Raw genomic sequence first — 21,126 nt, 5'->3', positions numbered from 1 at the left:
CACTGACTCATCACTGGCATTTAGAACTGAGAACACATTCAAGTATCTGAAACCTTGAATGCATTTTTTTCCATGCGTTTAATCTTGTTTTAACACTCAGAAGACTCCAAGTGTCCCAGCCCCATGATGCACAGAATTTCAGTGGAAATTAAAATCTCCTTTAAAAGATGTCATCCCACACTCCAAGAGAATATGTTTAGCCTACCCGACTTCTCCGAGATACAGGAAGTCCCAATGACGAGCCATTGTCTACATCTCCCATAAGGAAGTCTGAAACACTGCCAGAAAAACAAAGAATTATGTTACCTTACCTCATCAAGCAATTTCAGATCACTGAGAACAAAAATTCAGATAGGATTTCTAATATCCTTTAGAAGTTCTGCAACCAATTTTTAGGAGTAGTCTTATATTCCCTGCAATTTCTACACCACCATTTTCCTTGTCAAGAAAAAAACCAACACCAAAACACCCAAACAAAGCAGTAAAATGCTTCTGGATGTGGTTAATTTAGTTTACCATCAGCCAATATTTGTCCAAAAGAAAACAGAAGTTTTTATTGTTGTTAGTCTTTGTTTCATTCAGTTCCACTGAGCTCTTTAAAACCTCCTTCTGGATTCCAACTTACACGTTTCCAAAGGTGAATGCCAATGTTTCAATGGAAGAAAATATTTCACTGAAGAGCTCTCTCTTGTTTTCTTCATTAACTTCTTTGAAGTTCACCGCTTAGGAAAAAAATGAAAACCAAAGGGTGAGAGGTGAGGTCAGGCAAGCAAATTTACTAGGCCTAAAGACAAATTTTATACACAAAGTCTCCTACACAACATGCAACATTATACTTTTCTGAACAATTGAAAAAAAGTTAAAGAAAATTAGTAAGAAAGTAAACACTAAGGGAAAGAAATTAACACAATCCAGATGCTTCCCACAATGAAATCAGATTACTTTTTCACTTCCTATATCTTTGCACTTAAGCAGCAGCTTTGTGTGGGAACATGATGGTAACGTGGGGGGAAGAGAAAGAGCCGTTTACCAGCAAGTCAAATCACACAGCAGCAGCAACACCACAAAGCAGCTCACAAATGCAGTCAAATATTTGAAAAACTATTTCTTCTCTGGGTAGAAATTTCAGAATTCAGAACAGCAGTAGTAGTTTATGGGGGTGCCTCCCCCACCACCCCCGTGCAACTGTATGTATCCAGAAGACAGGATTTCTGGCTTGAGTTCAGACAAACAGAAAGCTATCAACAGGTAGTGTCCATTGCAAAACCCTTTAATTATTAGCTCCACAGTCTGGCAAAAGCCCCTCAGTTTTGCCTGTTAAAACCTGGGAAGAAACTCAGAATAACTATCTAAATAGGAAAAGGAGCATTCCTGGACATGCTAGATGGTTTAAACTAGTGATCAAGCGAAGTATTTAGCCACTCCACACTAAGCCTTTAACATGCTTCCATGACAAACTGAAATAATGAGACAAGAAGAATGATTCATCCAGAACAACTACTATTCATTCATTAACAACTACTGGACGAGGGGGAGAAGAGAGAAAGGAGAAGGCAAAGCACAACCATTTTTGCCTGTTTCCAGCTTAACTCCTTAATCATTGGTGACTGGGAAATTTTTTGTAGAGAAGTCACGTACACTCCTTTGAGCCTAAGCTGAGCTCTCTGGATGGAAGTTTTCGCAATTTTACATTGTGAGACGTGACAGTGTCACTTTAGTATTTATTTTTAAGAATTTTAATTTTTTTAAGCAATGCAATATTCTTAATTATCTAGATGCCTAAGTTATACTTGTGCTCATCTGTTTCAGAGATACTGCAATGACACACATACAGTATTCACCCCATTCACCACTTTTTGCAAAACCTGGGACAATGTTAATTTATGTCTCTTCCTCACATTTCAAGTACAAATATGGAAATAATGGACCACAATGACTTCTAGAAATAGCAAAAATTAAATCACATTAAAACGTTGCCCATACTATACACATTTTCTTAGCAAATTAAAGTAACAGACTTTAATCTTAAAAAGCATTCAAACTTCCTGCCAGGTGCCTAAACACTAATGGGTAACAAACAAAGAAAGTACAGTAATCTGCTCCCCCATTAGACTTCCTTTGTGAAAGGAAAAGTTTTTAACTAGTAAATTAAACACAGTTGAATCCATTCCTTTATACACAGCATGCCAACAGGCCTGATCAAAATTTTAATAACAACTATTCCGATACAAAGCTATTACGGAAAATACATACTTTTCTCATGTGCTATTTTAACAATTACTTGCAGATCTGGAAGAATGTGTTGGAATAAGTCAACAGCAAAACAAAAAAAAAATCACCACATATTACAAATATATGAATAGTCTCTGTTGCCACAGTTCACTGCTAAATTAAGGCTTCTCCTACCTCTTCATTCTTCTACACTTAATAATTACATATATAAATGCCCCTGGCACCTTTGTTTGAAATGAGACTCAATAAAGCTCCACAGATGATAATTATTTTTTTAACAACTTTGTAAATAGCAGTGGATTTCTTTGTTTTTTTAAATTCAGGTTAGATGAAAACCTCAGCTTTCCAGACATAACACACGTTTATAAAGCTTAATGATTTGGAATGCAAAGCTTAGAAACAACAATTACTATGAGATCTATTGATTACCAGCCACTGACAACTGAAAAAAATCATTTGAGTGCCAGCATGAAATGCAAACTGCTTCAAAATTAAAAGGAACCAACAAAAACTGTCTATACATTCAAAGCACTTACCACTGAAACATTCGTATATCCGTTAGCTGCAGTGTCTTCAGAGAAAGAGCACTTCTTTCACTTTGCTAATGAGGCATTAATATAGATAGCCTCTCCCTAAAGAAATGCCCCCTGTTTCACTCTGCCTTCCCGTTCCGGGAAAAGTTTTATTAAGCTTTACACTTCATATGCCAGAGAAATCCTTTCTTTTCAGGATCCATCACAAATCAAATAACCAATCTGAAATTTTTCAGAATTACCACTTCTCCCAAAAAATGTTAGTCCAAGCTCTTAGTAACTCAGTGGAACACAAACAGCTTTCTTCTAGCTTACTACCACTGGAATTCTGATGTACTTAACATCAACTTTAAACCATGCACGCTCTTTCCCCAGGACATCCTGACTGCGCACAATAGCTACTGACAACAATGAACTATAGTAATCTTTCCATGTCTGGAAATGACAGCTATCTATCTATAGTTCTACAGATTTCAAAGCAAGTATACAACTTAACAACACTTTTAAGTAAGACTTCAGATGGCACATAATGAACTTTAAAAAGTCTTATGATAGCAAGACATTAAAATCTGGAATCCAGTACCTGAAATGCAAGCCTAGCTTGCATTAAAGTGGATCTATATTTCCAAAGCTAGCAAAGCTGTCTTCAAACTGAGGTGAGTCTGGAAACCTCAACAAAATGCTGCAAAACCCTGCAAAACTTCAATTCTTGGGTCATCTCATTAAAAGCTTTCCAAATCAAGCACAGAACAGGCTGGGGAACCAGCAACAGCCATGGAAGTTTTGGAAGCCACAATCCCAGAAGCTGAACCAGTGCCTGAGGACATTTGAGCAACGCTTCTGAAACTATGAAGAAGAGGCTGCCAGCTGTCAAGACCAAAGTGCAACCAGGGCCTTTAAAAGATGATGCTTAGACAGCTCACAGTGACCAAAGCACAGCACACAAGCTTCTGCAATGCTCTCTTGTCCCCCTCCAGTCAAATCAAGACAGCACAGCCCAGGAAACCCACTGGACATGCTGGAGTCTGCTTCCTCCTTCCCATAGACACACGCAGGACTGGCAGCAGCAAAGCTACCTTGCCAGCTGTCTGCAGAGCCTGGACAAGTCTAAACTACACCAGCTTGTAGAATTTACTCTTTGCAGGTCAATTTTCTCGTACCTAATAGACAGATACAGTCATATCACTATATTCCCTTAGACAGCAATACATCTTCAATCCATACTTCACTAGCTGACTTTTAAACAGTAAGCAACTGGCTGCCTTGTGGAACTGCATATCTTTGCAACCTATTTTCTGTCCTTAAACTCCCAACAATGCTTTCAAGAACCTCTCAGAACTATTTCAGGACCAAAAACACTACCCAAACAAAAAAGCAACCAAGACCAAAAAATACTCCCTCTCACAAAGATTTGTAATACTACTTATTATTACCTCTCATCTTTAAAAACATGTAAAAAAAATGGAGGAAGGAACCTGAGTAAAGAGCAGTAGTATGCAGACTGGAAAGAGGCAGAAGAGTATTCTCAGGATCTCACAGCTAGAGAGGATCAGCAGGCTGCCCAGGCCCCACTGTTCTACTTTTAATTTCTCTGTGCCATGTAATTTCACCAGCCTGTACTTTCTACCAAGTTTGGCAGCCTCCCCAGCTTTAGCTGGATACCAACATGCAGGTTTGAGGAACTGTTTCCTACGCCCTCCATAATAAATTTTGCTCTGAATTTACATCACAGATACATCAACAAAACTGAAGTTACTTCACCTTGCTAGAGGTATTTAACTTTGATGCAGAACTAGCAGAAAAAACCACATACCTAGAAAGGGAATTTCTACAAGACAAGTGCAATTTTCAGCTTTACCAGCATTCTGCCTTCATTCTAGTGATTCAGTCAAGTCAAAAGGTACAGTTTAGAGCAAAAAAACGGTACAAACTTGAATTTAGCATGGGACCAGGAGAACCATGTACTCTGGGGCGATCAACTATTTAAAGACATTGAGTGGGAAAGTAACAACTATGAGATGATGGTATGCCAGACTGGGAAGTGACTTCCAGAAACAGGAGTCTAAACAAGTTCCAGGCAAGATGCTTCAGTAAGTCTTTATTCTTCCAGATCAATTGAGGCATCAATTAAAAGACATTTTCCATGCAGCACTGGAGTAAGCATATATAAGCTAAGAGGCCCGGGTAAACAGGTCATGTCCAAGACATAATCAGAGAAATCAAGGGTTTTTTTTCCCCCCCCTACATTTTCCTGCAACCTCAGCCTAAAATGGTGAAAGTCTGACATTATCTGTTCTGCCAAATGTCATTCTCTGCAGCAAGAGTAAGATAATATGCTATAGCTAGTTTTTCCTTCAATCTGTCCAAAAGTAAAAGCACTAGACATCCAAAGCAGAAATACAAGCACATTCATATCATTCCCACCAATGGACCTGAGAAATGGCTGAGAAACTTGAAGGAGGGGTACAAGCACTCCAATTGTTGCTAGCATTCAGAATACTCCCACTTGCAGTAATTTAAAGGGGGTGGTCTGCCTGCACTGGACTTTACATCTAAATCACAGTGCAACTTGTCATACTTAGAGAGTACTTCACAAGCCAGCATCGCCGACAGTCACTGGTTCCAAAGTTATTGTAACTGATTTCGTTAAGAGCAAAGGCAGTCATTCCTTAAAATAACCATTTGCCCCCATATGAAGTTCCAAATACAAACTAGATTTGCAACCCTGGCATTATGCAAAGACTCAAAACTGTCTTTCTAGAACCTAAACCAGTTATGCTTCTACTTCTGAAGGGGGGGGGAGGTATATCACATGTAAATCCCAGCTTGTTTCTATTTATCCTCTCCTAAATAAACATCAGAAATTTTCCGTGCCAGGTTAATCTTCTAATTGTCATAAATCTGACTACAGACAGAGTGGTTCCAGGTCTTTTTATAGTTCTGTCCTCCAATGACAAGAAACAGATGAGTCAGATGAACTTCTTTCATAATGTCACATTAACACAGCCTGGGAAGACAGAGGAAAAAGGATACTGGTTCTGTCCTACCAGCTCCTCACATTCTTGTAGCTTCCTGTTTATTCAAAAGTTACATTACTTATAGTGAAATAGCCACAGCTGAAAACCTGTGAACACAGGCCACTGTAAGCAAACTTGAGGTCTGATATGCTTACAATTCACCACAACACGCTGTATTTTTACTTCAGCTTCCTCAGTTCCAGCAGTCATGCACTTCAGTGTGAATACAAACACAGAGCAGTTACGATCCTCTCACGAGAACCACCTGCAAAAACCATACAGGTGCTAAAGACAAACTGCCCTCAGATTTACCACATGTCATGCTGGGGGGAGGTAGGCCATTTGTCATACAGCAAAGGTTTTGCTGTTCTTAGAGAAGTAGGACCAAAGTACCAGTTGGAAAGAGGTGAAGCCCTGTAACTTCAGGAGGTGAAGCCCTGTAACTTCAGGAGGTGGTAGAGTCGCCATCACTGGAAGTGTTCAAAAACCATGTAGACGTGGCACATCAGGATATGGTTTAGTGGGCATGGTGGTGTTGGGTTGATGGTTGGACTTGATCTTAAAGGTCTTTTCTATTCTTAATGATTCTGTGAAATCTCTATTTCCATCTCCAGACATGTGAGGAATACAATACATGGCTGAGCAAACACTGATAGCCATTGCTAAAGTCTTCATATAGAAGTACTTGTTTGTATCATAGGCTACAAATACTGAGGCAGGACTGACCAAGACCACCACCTTTAGTGTGGTCTAGAGCTCCCTTTCCATGCAATTAACTTGGGAACTCTGTGAGGCCAGGTCACATAGCACGGGATCACAGGAATGATGATTTGCCACACAGTGAATCTGTGTTTGCTCTAGCCAAAGAACAGCCAGGCAGTTTATGCCAGCCTCTCCATTCTAGGTCCAGAATGTATGCTGTTTATCATTCAGATGAATAACTCAATGAGAAATTAGTGAGAATGATATGAACAGCAATTGCATGCCATAATCTTTAATCCATCAGAAACCACTTTTTATCTATTTATTCAAGTTGGAAGAACACATTTGTATCAGACCAGCACTGTGCACCGTATCATCACTGTACTTTGGATCCTGTAGCAGGAGTCCTAAAGGTAGATTTTCAGTACTGTCAAACCATTGCCAATGAGAAAATTATTCAGAGTAATATAACCATGAGGAGGGAAAAAACCCTCAAAACTTGAGCTCGGTTCCAGCTCAAGGACAAAGAATGTTGTTGATTTTTCCTTTGAGGGGCTTCTCATATACAAGATCATATTTAAGGTAGTTAAAGTGAGCTATGGCTGAACACAGACTTTTCAGACGTACCTGAAGTACAGTCTTACAACTTGACCCACTTGAACACATTTTACAGAAAACTGTAAGACATGACTGTACTGCTTTTGTTTTAAGTGGCATTCTTACAACAGAGTGGAGTTATTTTCAAAATTCTGTAATTATACAACATGCACAGTGTTTAAATAATGCAATCCCTCCATGACTGTAGCTCCTCGTGAGTGAACTCTATAATGCAAATGTTAGTAGTTAGTTTATTTCAAGTGCAAAGATATTAATTATATGAACTAAAATCTGGGGAGGGTGGGCTAAAAAGTATTTGTGAATATCTGTATTGCCAAAAAAAGGCTTAATACTAAAGTTATTTATTCTGCTCAGTATGAAGAGAAATGAATGAATCCTAAAATAACTATCCAAAGAACAGGTACTCAAAGCAGGCAGAAATTGATGCAGGTAAAAAGAAGTATGAAACAGCAATGCATCTGCCCAGGGTTCAGTGCCATCGAAACTGATGGAACAGTGTGCACCAAGAAAAGGAAAAAAATATTTATGGCATCAAACTCAGAAGGCTGCATGTACTCTGGAGGAATGGATTATGTAATTCAACAAAGTGCTTAATTCTCCCACTTCAGAAGTAGAAGGGTAGGAGGGAAAATACATAATCTAGATCTGGAAAACTGGTTCAGCACGAGAACTACAGAAAGTGACCTTGGACTTATTGTGGACTTTAAATAGAGCACAAAAATTGACAAAAAAGGCCAACATAATTCTGGAATCAATCAACAATGTTACCATGTGAGACAGGGAAAGTAATTCTACTGCTTCACTCTGTAATGGTAAACTTGGATAGCACAGACAGTGATCAATTTCAGGCACTGCATACCAAGAACAACCTTAATAAACTATGTAGTCCAGCGAGGATAGATATTATTGCAATGGTTTTTGGAAACATGATTTAGCAAAGGTTGATGTAATTTGATTTACTTGCATACCTTACATGAGTTCTCCTCAACATTTCTTTAATTTAAGAAAGAGCAGTTGAACATTGTCCTGTCTCCACTGAAAATAGGGGGGAGTAGAAGACACACAGTAATCTTACCATAGCACTTAAGCATGGAAACAGCCTAAGGTGGATGTAAAATTACGTTCACTAAACATTTAATCTGTTCTCTTGTGTAAATGTCTGATTACCACCGTACACATGTACTTAACTCTTCCTGAGATCAACAAGACAAACAGCAAGCTCTCAGGGATACCCTCAGCATTTCTACTGCTATGTACAATTCTCTAAAGCAAGTTCAGAAGTTGCAGTTATATTCCCGTGATCATCTCAAATACCAGGGACAGATCTGTAGGAAACTCTACATACAGCAGGAGGAAAATGCAAAGTGGGGTGCTAGTACCTGCAAGATCAAACAAACTGGCAAAACTATATATCAGTAGGAAGAATCCGTAAGAAGCTTAGAAGAATCCAAGACACAGGAATTAGGCAGCTAAACACATTAACATTTAACGATATTTCTACTTTAATGAATCATCAGTGTATGGTCAGACATATTAAGATAATTCAGAAACAAAGGGAAAAACCCTACAACAAGAAGAAAAAAAATAATATGCATCTCTGAAGGAAGATGCTAGACATGATTTAACAGAGGCAAGAGGTAGAGGTTTAACCCTACTCAAAGCATTCTCCATTATCACATGGAAGAACCCATACTGGTTCCACAGTAATATACTGGACTTCCAGATTATGGAGAGCTGCAATCAAAGGGTACAGAGAGATGAAACAGCTATGGTTTATGGGGCTGGAGCAACTGTGTGCTTCACCATTCACATTCACCTGACACGCAGGGAACTGCAGCAGCAAAGGCCAGCAATAGAAAGTATTAACATATATGTCTGCAAGGCTTTTGTTGTTGTTGTTGACACCTTTACCATCCTTATGATCTGTTTGTGGCATTTATAACTGTTAGGTCATTCAGATTTGGATTGCTCATTCAGATATTTCCTCACTTGATATAAATATACCACTATCCCTACAAATTCACAGAATTAAGCAAAGATCTTTGGCAACTCTCTTAAGTGAATAAATATGAGGTTTATTACTCTGTGATATTATTCTGCGATACACAGGTAAATGAAAGCTCAAGATCAAAGACTTGTGCTTTTGGAATTCAGTGTGGGTTTGCAGCTAGCTTCCCATAAGCAGAATTTTATCACATCAACAGCAGAGCATGCTATTTAATATTACTTTTCACTTAGAGAAGGTATTTTTAAAGAAGTATTAAGGTATTACTCTCAAAAGAACTCACTTTTTTTTTCTGTGTACATAGAATCCTACCTATAACTCCAAGACAATCAAGTCACTAACTACAGTTTTCTAAGAATATGAAAGGTAGTAATTCCTTACCTTTTACTTTTGCAATAACCGTTCCTGCAGCACTAAGAATATCAACTGAGTTTAGAGTCTGATGTTTATTTATCACTGCTTTTAAAACACGTAGCAACTCTCCCAGGCGCTCATGTACTACCTGATGCAGGCCATCTTGATGTTCTGAAAAAAAGTAAAGGAGAAACTACATTAAAACAGTGAATTAACACCCAACCACATTACAAACCACTTGGATGGCATTCAGCTGCACTCAAGTCCAGGCCATATGGAAGCTGGGCCTGCTTAGAACAAAGAAATTGTTAAAAACAGAGTTATACTAGCATTTCCCAAGAGTTTACTGGCAATGTTGTATGCTGTTTACATATAAACTCATTTATCCCCAAAAGGCAAGCAAGTATACTTAAAAAAAAGACTCCACCAATACCCTAAGATTTCTGAATTAAACCATCTTCTTTTTCAGATTTGGATTGCTCATTAGATATTTCTTCACCTGATACAAATTCAACACCATTTCTGTATACTCATAGAATTAAAAAAAGATTTTTGGCAAACGTTGGCTAGCTTGTAACTCATGTCAGTCAAATCTTAAGCATCTTTAGTATATAAGCCTAGATCTATAAAAGGTCTGTCTTTAAGCATGTCAGTCCTGATAAAGAAGTTGAATACCTAAATTATTTTGTGGAATTAGGCCTAATCAGAAGAATTCTCAAACAAGCATACATATAGGGCTTGCTATGTGTCCCTAAATCCTGCCCCACCCCCTGCCTTATTTTAAAATAAAACAAAACAGTTCTTGCTGCATACATGGCACAGGTTAAACCACAAGCTCTTCCCTTCTGTTACAGAAGGGATGCCAGTACACAGAATTAAAGCACTACAGTGCTGCGTTGCAAGTTGTGGTAAAAAGCTTTCAAATTCAGGAAAGTCTAGCTTATGAAAAAGAAAAAGAGGATCTACTACAAGCTGACTCACTTCCCCACTGAGAAAAAAAGGAATGGCAATTCTGTGTTGTCTACGGTCACAATAACAAACAGGTCAATACAGACAATTACAGTACAGTGTGAATTGATCCAGAGTTACTCAGAGAACAGTTTCAAATCTCACCCATTTTGTTCTGGCTACAAAACATTATATCCAGATTAAGGGCACCTAAATTTTTCTGAGGAATCAACAAAGTACAACATGACACATAAGTATAGTGTATCACTACTGTCGTTGGGTAGATAACAGAAATTACACATGATTGTATAAAGTACAAAAACAAGCCTTCTCAGGATCAATGTGCTTCAGGCTTTATGTCCCTAGATGTTAAATATCAGGAGATTTTTTTTTTTTTTCCAACTCAGACTAGCTTATACACAGTCAAAGGAAAAAATCCTGACTCAGGAAGCGGACTAAGGCAAAAACTTTATCTACCATTCACCGGTGCTTTGCGTGTTTTTTCCTGCTTGAGGGGAGTAGGAAGCTCCGTCCATAACAGGACACACAGAAGTCTAAGAAAACCCGTCTTACACAGCAGTAAATTAAGAAAGCTTTATGTAATTTATTAAAGAAACATAGTTGTGGCTTTTTCTTCATTTACATGTATACATAACGGTCTTTAACTGAGGAGTCGAACACAGCAAAGGCAAAAAAATGTCAAGAAACCGGTACTAAATGGGGCTATGATTCAGTACATATACATTAGTAGTAGAGATAGTTTATGACACACACTGATCTAAAGGCATCCTGTAGCTCAGAGTGGGGAACTTAGTGGGGAAAGCAATCCAGGCTTGAAGCAGCATCCATGCAAGCAAGAATAGTGGAAGCTGGGACCTTGGGTAAGAGATGATTTATAGGGGATATGAAAGAGTATTAAAAACCATGAAAGGCATGAAAATACTGAGTGGAATCAATTGCTTACCAATGTCTTTCAGTTAAATATAACACACCTCAGACGATTAAACAGAGGAAGCAGGAGCCAGATTCAAAACAGAAAAGGGTGATTCTTCACATGAAAGACCTGTGGAATTTCTTGCTAAAACACAGTATTGACACAAGAAGTTTACGTGGAAACAAGGAGAGACTGGACAAGTTCTTCTAAGTTTCCCTGTGGGTTACTAATGGTTACTAATGAGACAGTAAATGCCTTACTGGTACAGGCCATGAATCCAGCTAGACTTTACCTTACACAGCAGTGGGCAATGCTGCGTAGGAGACTAGACAAGAGTGGCCACTTTCTGTGGTTCAGTCCCCCAGCACCCACAACTGCTGCACCACAGTTGTTCCTATGCACTTCAGTAACTTACAGACCTGCTGTCTTTGAATTAATTTAATTCTGTTTGAATCTTCCTCCACAACCTCTTTTCACTCAACTACTCCACTCTTTGGTCTACTGAACTACTAAGCATTGTACTAAAACGTTTGTTTTAGTGGAACATGGAACACATGCAAGTGTTCAAGGCCAGGTTTCATGGGGCTTTCATCAACATAGTTTAGTGGAAGATGTCCCTGCCCATGACAGGGGGGTTGGAACTAGATGATCTTCAAGATCCTTTCCAACCCAAACTATTCTATGATTCCATGAATGTAACCTGCAACAGCTCATGGACTCCCCTAAGCAGGAAGGGTTCAGAGGGCATGTCCAACTTATCATTTTTACTTTTCTCTACCTGTTCACTTTTGGCAGCCATTGGAGCTCAGACACCAAGTTACACACAGCATTAGTCTAAGCCAGCACAGCCATTGCCGCCTTCTAACACTTCAAGGAATTCTATAGCTGTCAAATGAAACCAAATAATTTCAACAGTCCCTTCAGGCTTTAATCCATCAAAGCCTCAATTGTACTCCATCAATGCAAGAATAAATGCTGCTGGGAGTACTGAGCAGCTCCAGGCAAAGGCATTGGGGAAAAGGAAAGACAGCAGAGCTGTACCGATGCCCACAAACCCAAAGTGTATCAGACAACGTAGAAAATGTATCTGAAAATTGCAGTAACATGTTATTTTCAAGAAATAGGATATTAGATAAAGACAATTCCAATTATTTACTTCATTAAGAAAAAAGAGAGAGAAAGAGAGAGACAAAACACTTAAGAAACACAAGCCTCTTCAAGTCTGAAACAGAAGCAGTAAGCTTCAAAGGGAAATGTAAGTTGAAAACAACTGCTGAGTTGAATTAGATGTTTATCATACCATCCAGGAGAACACTATCACTAAAATAATGCATTCAAGCATGAGATTAGTTATTTGTACTCTCAAAAGCAAAGGTCTGGCTACACCCAACGGAGATTTCTTTGTATTCCACCACTGTATTATTTGTTTACAAATTATCTGAAACATTGTTTCTGTGCCTCCAAAAGACAAAAGGGCTATGATACAAGTAGTGCTTGGGGAGGGGTGGGGGCAGAAGCCATCAGGAACCACAACTACACTGCATTCAGTGACTGATACTCACCAAACAGACACTAAACCAAAGATTGCCTGTTCAGGACAGATTTATAAACTTCAAATAGTAAAACAATCTGTTTTTAATGCCAGATTAACAGAAACACAGTTTTAATACTAATGAGTCTGAAAATAACTAAGAGACCAAAACAACAGTAGAGTAAATACTATTTACAGTGAAAAGAATGCATGAGGAAATGTGTCTCCAACAAGTTCCTGCAGCAGTTCAATCTGACTTAAGCAGTCATAAAAATTAATATTTACTTTCAGTTTTTCTTCTGTCCCTTGCCTCACTGTACACATTCATTTATCTACGTGAAGTCAAGTAGGAAATTCCTCCATCAATGGATGCTATATCAGGTTTAAAAATCTCTCTCAGCTTAATAACACAAATTGCAATACTGTGTAAGACTAGTTAGTACTGGGGACCAGAGGCCTGTGACTGCTCGTGGTCCTGCAGCAGAGGACCTCTCTTGGCATGTGAGTTCAGCTATTTGCTTAAGTGACTACAGTTTCCTGGAATCTCCTGGAAGAATCAGTCAGCCCTCTACCCCCAAAAGAAAAAAAGCCAGAAGTCTTAAAACTGTGGGGTGGAAAGCTTAGTAGCCTATCTGCAAATCTTCTTTACATTGGGGTTTAAACTGCCATTTACATTAGCTGAAAACAAGCTTTTCCAAAATGCATAGGCAACCACACAAAAGCATAGTCTGTAGGAGAAGTGGAGAGAGAATAATGAGGTGAAAAAGCGTGTTTTCAAAGCTGACAAACCTAATGCACAAGAATGTAACAAAGCAGCTAGGAAGCCTGTCAGTGTCAGCCAAGCCATCTCAGTAGCACGCTGTTGTCGTTAGCATCCCACTCCTTGGTGGTTTCTGTCACCACATTCTATAACCACTCCTCCATCTTTAATGTAAAAACAGTATAAGCTACTTATTTTCTAATTGTAGGTATTTCTCAACAGGAAGCCTTTGTTTAGTAAATATTAGCAAGCAATAATGGCCTTACAGCTATGGATTCTGTCCATGCAAAACAAAATAAAATTTGCTCATCAAGCTTGTCAGCACCAGTCACCCTCCCTGCCAAGTCAGGGCTGGCCACAATACATGCAGTCAGGAAAGGCACTGCTGTGTCAGTTGGCTGGTATTCTTTTGTCTGACCTGATTTATTGTTGGCCCAAACATTTCTGAAGCTGTTTATTTCAACAGAAGTTTGACAGGACAAGTTCAAATACAGACTAACATACAGTTTTTCCCCTCCATGGCCATCGCATATTCTACATTACTGTTCAGGTCCATACAGAAGATGCACACACCATTCTGCTTGCTGGTTCTTCACCTAGAACATTAATGCTTTCTAAGAAGCAGACTCTCCCTCTACTACCCAGCTTCCACCAGTCGTAAGAGGAGAACCACTAACACAAGCATTGTTTTGCCGTGGCTAAAAGTCTGTTTAGAACTGAAGCTGGTCACACTGATGAAAAGGAAAGATACGGTATCGATCTAGATAAACCAACTGAAAAGTAACACATTCCTGAAAAATTCCTGAAGTCAGCTTACACATGAGACTTTCAAAGGAAATATTCTAGTTCACACCATCTCATAAGGTCCTGGCTTTCCACGAGAAGCTTTTTGCAAGTAGAAAGATATGATTATTTACTTCATGTATTCAATAGCTTTCAGGAACATTACACACAGTGAAAGATACTATCAGTGTGGAACACCTGCCATGCATATTCTCTACAGCGACACATTTACATACACAGACCAGTCTTTTGACTGGGGGGGCAATATATATAAACTCATCCCACTTGTTCTAAAAAATCTCACTATAAACAAGGTAACGTGCTTTTGCACAAAGTTTCTCCATCTACCCTCACAAACACGATTAAATGTGTTATCTTATTTGTCTTAAAGACAAATGCCTCATCTTTGGTAAGTGTCTACCATGAACTAACTCACTCAACTCTATGGATGTTACCACTAGTTTAAGAAGATGAATAAGTGCAACTAGATGAGAACACTTAAATGCCAGTTGTGTACAAAGCCACTGGGCCATAGCCAGTGGCAGAAACTAACCAATCACCCTTGCTAGGTCTTGTCCCCATTTTGAGTATTTTCTTTGTAAATTGCTGCTTTCCTGGGATCAGCTGGGAAGTGTGTACTTCAGCTCCCCTTTTACTTCCACTGACATATAGGAGCCTCAGTTCTGGTTTTAAGTACCACTTCACATCATCTGCATAAATCCCAATCTCCTTCAGGAGAAAGGGAGAAGCCAGACAGAACAGTCTTGCAGGGGGGTGGCAAGAACAAGCACAAAAACTGGGAAGCAATTTCCCCAATATCCGATTATCTAGATCCAATTATTAATATCCATATTATGGAATGTGAACAGTCAACTCATCACTTTTAATCTTGGAAGGATTCAGAAGAAATAGGTTTGAGTAACTAAGATTTAAATCTGCAAGACTAACAACTTCGCTAGAAGACTATCAGCTCTTATTTACTAATAACCTCATTTTTGGCATTGCATCCCATTTCTATTATGTTACACAGAAGGATTACATGGTAACAGCAGTTATGCCACCTAGGTCAGGGAAAAAGAGTCAGCATTGGAATGAAGCTAATCCAAGGTAAAAACAACTTTAAAATCACATTACCATCATCTTCATCAATGTCCATATTAAGTACTAGGAGACTGTCAGCACTCAGTTCTGAACCTGATCCAGACAATGAGACTTCCCAGTGAGCATCACAGGGTAGGCAAAACAATCATACAACAATGAACTGTGTGGAAAAAACCCAATTCCTACATCTGCAGTTTGGGAAACAGTCACAGATTATCCCATCATTTTATTTTTGCCCTCCCCTCCCTATCAGCCCCATTCTAACATGATTTACAGCCTGCCATATTTGTTTGATTTCACAGAGGTCATTATCACACACAAACCACAGCAAGAACTAATCAAAGCACACAGTAAAAGCATGTTTTACACATTGGTTTGACCATAACAACAGACCTATGTCACCGCTGTCTAGTCTCAAGGAAGCTTTTGTAAGGCAATAAACATATGGGCTAGGTGTGATTTTCATGGATTGTACAGGTATAAAATGAACAAAACTTTTTTCCTTTAATGGTGGTCTAGACATTTTATTTGTTGGTGGCCACAGTTCAGCAGTGATGAGAAAACAGCAGTCTTAGCTATCACTTCTTCCTTTATTTGGCTGTATAAACATGCTGTAGATCTAAGTAATGAAAGATTTTAAATTTTAATTCATTTAATTCACATTTTAATTCACTGAAAAACAACAACTCAAAGAATTTATCCTTCTAAAATCTCTAACAAGTCTGGAAGCTGCCAAAGATACTAGTGAAGTCATCACATTTCAACTCTGTATTATGATGCAGGATTAGCAGCTGCTTACCCATCCCTATGTCAGGAAACATCGTACCTGAAGCTGTCAAAATAGCGAGATAGCCAGTCCTAGTTTTTTTGTTAATCAGTATCATGGCAACTCTTGTTGCCATGGCATCATTAAAAGACACTAAAAATTCATAGTCTTTGGCAACATGTGCTCCAGAATCCACTGCAACCAATGTTTTAATGACATTATACTGCAGCAAAAGTGACAATTTATGGAAAATAAACACTTAAGCAATTCTTTTAATGAAGAAAATCTAAAATCTAAGGACATGTGAAGTTTGATTAGGAATGAGGAAAAGAAAGGCATAAAAATAATAACCCGAACCCTACATTTGGTGTAAAAGCATTAAAGTTTGGGAGGGTTTTTTTTGAGAATAATAATATACAGATCCAATTCAGTGAGAATGCATAGAAATTTCCTGCAAATAACTTATTAAATACAGGATATTGAAAGTAGCAATGTTTTATTTTATTATATGCAAATAATGTTTTTATAATACAAGACAGGATTTAACTTTTGGCAAGTCAATTGCCTATTTACTGCTAAATGTGATCTTAAAATTAGGTTGTACAAATTTAGGTTAAAATTAAAAAGCACCTGGTATTTACAGTTTTTTGATATTTTAAGGGTGGGAGTTCTCTCTTGACTTTTTGAAATAAACAGACTGAAAGTGCAGGCTGGCAGTTTTTGCAGAAAAATTGCTCATGGATAAAACACAAAACCATCCCCCATTAGTCCAGCCTTTCAGGTAAGATTTCGAGCATGAGGAGCTTTTGCTGTGTAGCACAAATAACCAAACAGCCCTTTCAGATTTTTCATTTACTATCGGGGATTGGTCAAAATACATCAGTCTATCCATTTAGATTCGATCATTAACCATGCTGACTAGCCTCTGCTGTGACCTTAAGTTGTGGTGGGTTTTGTTTGTTTGTTTTTAAACTGGGCTAACACTCCTACTGCATTTTAATTATAGACCAATTCTGTACTTCTGAAAAGTCAAAGCTTATGTAAGAAGTCCTTCTTGCCTATGTAAATAGGGCAAACCAAGACTAGATTCATTTTCAGAAATTAGTTATAAAAAAATCAAGATGCCTTTAAAAAAATCTTTTCAAGAAGTCAAGAAAATAGATAGTATACATGTAAAATACATCAGAAAAATAAAAGTTTTATAATTCTGCCTACACTGAAAGCAGTTAGGTATTTTAATTATGTTGGTTTGCCAACTGACATCAGCAGAACAGTTGTTACTTAACATTCATTTCACATTTAAATTCATAGATGAACTCCCTATTTGTGTATGTGGGGAAGCCTTTTGGCAAAAACCTACCACAATGCAGCTTTTCATTAATCTATTTCAATATGCTGTACGCTACATTCCTTCAAGTTTTGTATTCTACTAGCCTTGAGATTCCAGTCAACTAACCTAGATGTGCTCAGCCATGCAGTTTAATCTTTAGAATACATTAATCTTTTATTAACCCAAAATTTAAAGACCAGAAACCAGTACTGAAAATTGCTGGAGTTTCCTTATTTACCTGTTCTGACAAATGAGAGTGAACACACTACATGATCATTTTAGCCACTGTTCAAATAATTTCCCCGAGTCTTCCAGTAATTTAAGAATAAAACTAATTGAGGATAATGCTTCATCATGTTCAGAATACATTTTAAGTTAAAATTGTAAATTGTCAAATAAGGCTTCATTCTTCATGATGAATACATTTGCAATAAACCTGACCAGTCACATTTCACCAGAAAGTCATATACATCAGGATTAGTGACTATATCTTTAGTAGTATGCTACTTATTTCTTATTCAAGGGCATTTCACTAAAACTTAGTAAAGTAGTCTCTGGACTGAACAGCTGCCAATGGAAGACACTTAAAATGAAATGAGAAAACTTTTATGCTTCAAGCAGCTATGTTCCTTGCATATTGGTTCAAGTTCTGAAAACACGTAAAGTAATACTTGCTCAACTTTCATAGCACAAATTTCTGAAAAAAGAACAAGTCGGAAAAAGAAGGTCTATTCCTTGAAAGTTGATCTTACCATATCAAACTGGCACACAGAAGGGGTAGTATGAAAGTTCTGTTTTATTCATGCAAAAGAAAATAAATTTAACCTTTGCTAACCCACATCAAGAGATCATAAAAAAATACTTAACCTTTAACTCATTTTATTTTTAGTCTAAAATACTATTTGTTCTACATGGCTGCTCCTTCCACTTTCAGGCTAAGTCACTGACTGAACGAAGAAGCTATTTTATTGCTGCCAGCCCACCTAGTTTTCAAAAGCCCACACAAAGCCAGGATTATGAGATTATATGCCATTAAACAAGAGGTGCATTACTTTCTGCATTTCTTTTAAAGGATAGTTTAAACACAATTATGGACTGCTATAGGATGTGATCATATTCCACTTCTGTTTTGTTGATTAAAACAAAAAAATTATGCAAAATCAACTCAGATTTTAAGTGTGTTTCAAATCACTAAAGCAGCAGCCAATCCCATTAGTTGTCCAGAAAACTGATGAACGTAAAGTATTAATTATTTGAAGTTCCAGCATTGAAGCCCTGCTGAAACAACCACCCAAGAGCGTAAAGCCTGACTATATAGCTTGCACAGGTGACACTGAATGATAAGCCATTTGAAAGCTCAAGAGGAAATACTTTCAGAATCTTCCCACTTCCTAGATTCAGGAACAGCCAATCCCCTCTGCAATGTAACCTTTTGGTATCAGTTATTTCACACCAAAACACCTTTGACAATTTTGTATGAAGAGAAAACACTACAACACTGTCCTTATAGTAGTAACTGATGTCACACTGGCACTTGCATGCCCCAAAAGACAACAGTAACCCACCGCACAGTTCACTATGCATTTTTAATTGAGTAGTATTTCTTCACAAATACCTTGCAATAGAAAGGTGAAAAAGACAAACCACAAAGTCTGTTTGCTTTATGGTTCTGGATTTACACAGCTGTTTCCCCCTAGTACCACGGAAGCTGTCACTCCAGCCAGTCAATGCTAATTTAAAAAAAAAACCACCACCAAAGGATGTGCAGGCCAATAAAAGCTAAAGAATATGAAAATTATCATAGAAACAGGCAGAACTTGGTCAACTACATATTTGAATAGTAGCCACATGCATCCAATGGCATGTAGCATTTGATGTTGTAGAACAAGCTTCTCTCATTAAGAATCCGATTTACTTTACGCTCCAGACCTATTGCTTTCCTTCCAAATTAAGTTCTCAGCCATCTTCTCTAAAATCTGATGTCTAGTCATCAGCCAAACCAGCTACAGCTAGAGAGTTCTCCATTCCTCGCTGAATTTGTTTGCTTGTTCTTAACACAAGGGCTTAAACATGAATACCAGAGAGCATTTAACTTGACCACCCCACAGTCTTAATCCTACTCTTAGTTACCCCTTCATCACTGGCATAAGCTATTTATCACGGTCACTTTCTCAAGGCCCTTCACAAACTGTCTTCACTCAACTATCACAATGCATGAATGCTACTAAGCTTTCAGATGAGCAATTTGCACCTTACTAAATGAAGCAGAAAACATACAGGACTATCCCTCCAGTAAGCTGCCCCCTTCAACTGCTCTTCTGCTGGCAGTGGTTAACCTACTTGTGCACAAAGACCACAGCCCATTTTGCTGACCAGTACTGTTCTATTCCTCTGCACCTCCACTTCAGTCATTCCAGTAAACATTTTTTTCTACTTGTAAGCATTGAAGAACTACTGGACAGATTTTTAGTTCTATAATTGTGGTAGCATCTAAACCAAAGTACCTTATATACCCTACATACAATGAATTAATGAGAAAAATCCCCACCAAAAAAAACCCAAAAACACCCAGGCAAAATAACTTAAGCATCCTACTAAAGAATCCATTCATATCACTATCAACACTAAAACAGCAATAGGAATTTGTGAACACTGAACAGTCTTTAAGCAAATGCTTCAGGAATTCCCTGTTCATAACTATTTCGGGTAACATCTGACCTTAGAAATAGAGCTAAGAATATGCTGTAGTCCAAAAGTAGATCATCAGCAGAGATGTTAAATTTGTTCACAACACAGAACCCTAAACTGATCACACCTGTATGGACTGTATTTCAATACAACACTCAAAGAAGAGCACCCTTAGGAAATCTTGTGCTATAAAACTGAAGTTTGGTCCAAAATGCTACAGATGTCAAACCTCTTGTTGAAAAGGCACAGGGTGAGAGAGAACACACACTTGTGCTTTAACACCACCGTACAAATATACTTCCTGCAAATTATTCATCTACAATCCTGCAATCCATTTTTATCAAAGACATTATTTTCAATGCATCTTAGCTAAAACTTCCTCACCAGGCCTTCCACAACTTGCAGATTCCTAAAACTAGAAAAGGATTAAGACATTACAAGAATTAGAAGAAACACTTTATTCTCTCCAAAATAAGAGCCTCTCCTTCCATTTACCATTCACAGTATGCATAGAAACATACATAATACCACAGTCATTCTATGTCTCTCAGACAAGTAGTACTAACAGCACTTAAAAAATGTAATGAAGTGCTGCAACACCCAGCTGTGGGCCCTGAACCCCAGTTAAACACAGCACAGAGAATCAACACATTTGAAAACAGGGAACATGCTATATTGTTACAACAACTCTTTGGAACTGCGTTAAGTCATCAAGATTTGAGCCTTAAGCTTTCTTATTTCCCCCATACACTCTCCAATGCTCATTTACATTAAAAAATAAAAGAGGCTGTATGTTATTTCACATACAGACATGCAAGAAGGTT

General features: G+C 38.1%; 1 protein-coding gene across 1 annotated transcript in view; it reads right to left on the bottom strand.

Annotated features, from left to right (window-relative positions):
- The window catches only part of ARHGAP29 (Rho GTPase activating protein 29), a 50,036-nt gene that overhangs the window by 18,658 nt on the left and 10,252 nt on the right, over nt 1-21,126 (bottom strand). Inside the window, exons 2-4 of the mRNA XM_010292440.1 lie at nt 9,489-9,632; nt 626-722; nt 206-278 (exon numbers count right to left, since the gene is read on the bottom strand). Of these exons, the coding sequence (XP_010290742.1) occupies nt 206-278; nt 626-722; nt 9,489-9,632 (314 nt within the window). The remainder of the gene's footprint in view (nt 1-205; nt 279-625; nt 723-9,488; nt 9,633-21,126) is intronic.

The sequence above is a fragment of the Phaethon lepturus genome, unplaced genomic scaffold (genome assembly GCF_000687285.1).
Source record: "Phaethon lepturus isolate BGI_N335 unplaced genomic scaffold, ASM68728v1 scaffold18660, whole genome shotgun sequence".
NCBI lineage: Eukaryota > Metazoa > Chordata > Aves > Phaethontiformes > Phaethontidae > Phaethon > Phaethon lepturus.
Note: the sequence above shows the minus strand (reverse complement) of the source record. Positions and strands in the feature narration are given on the sequence as shown.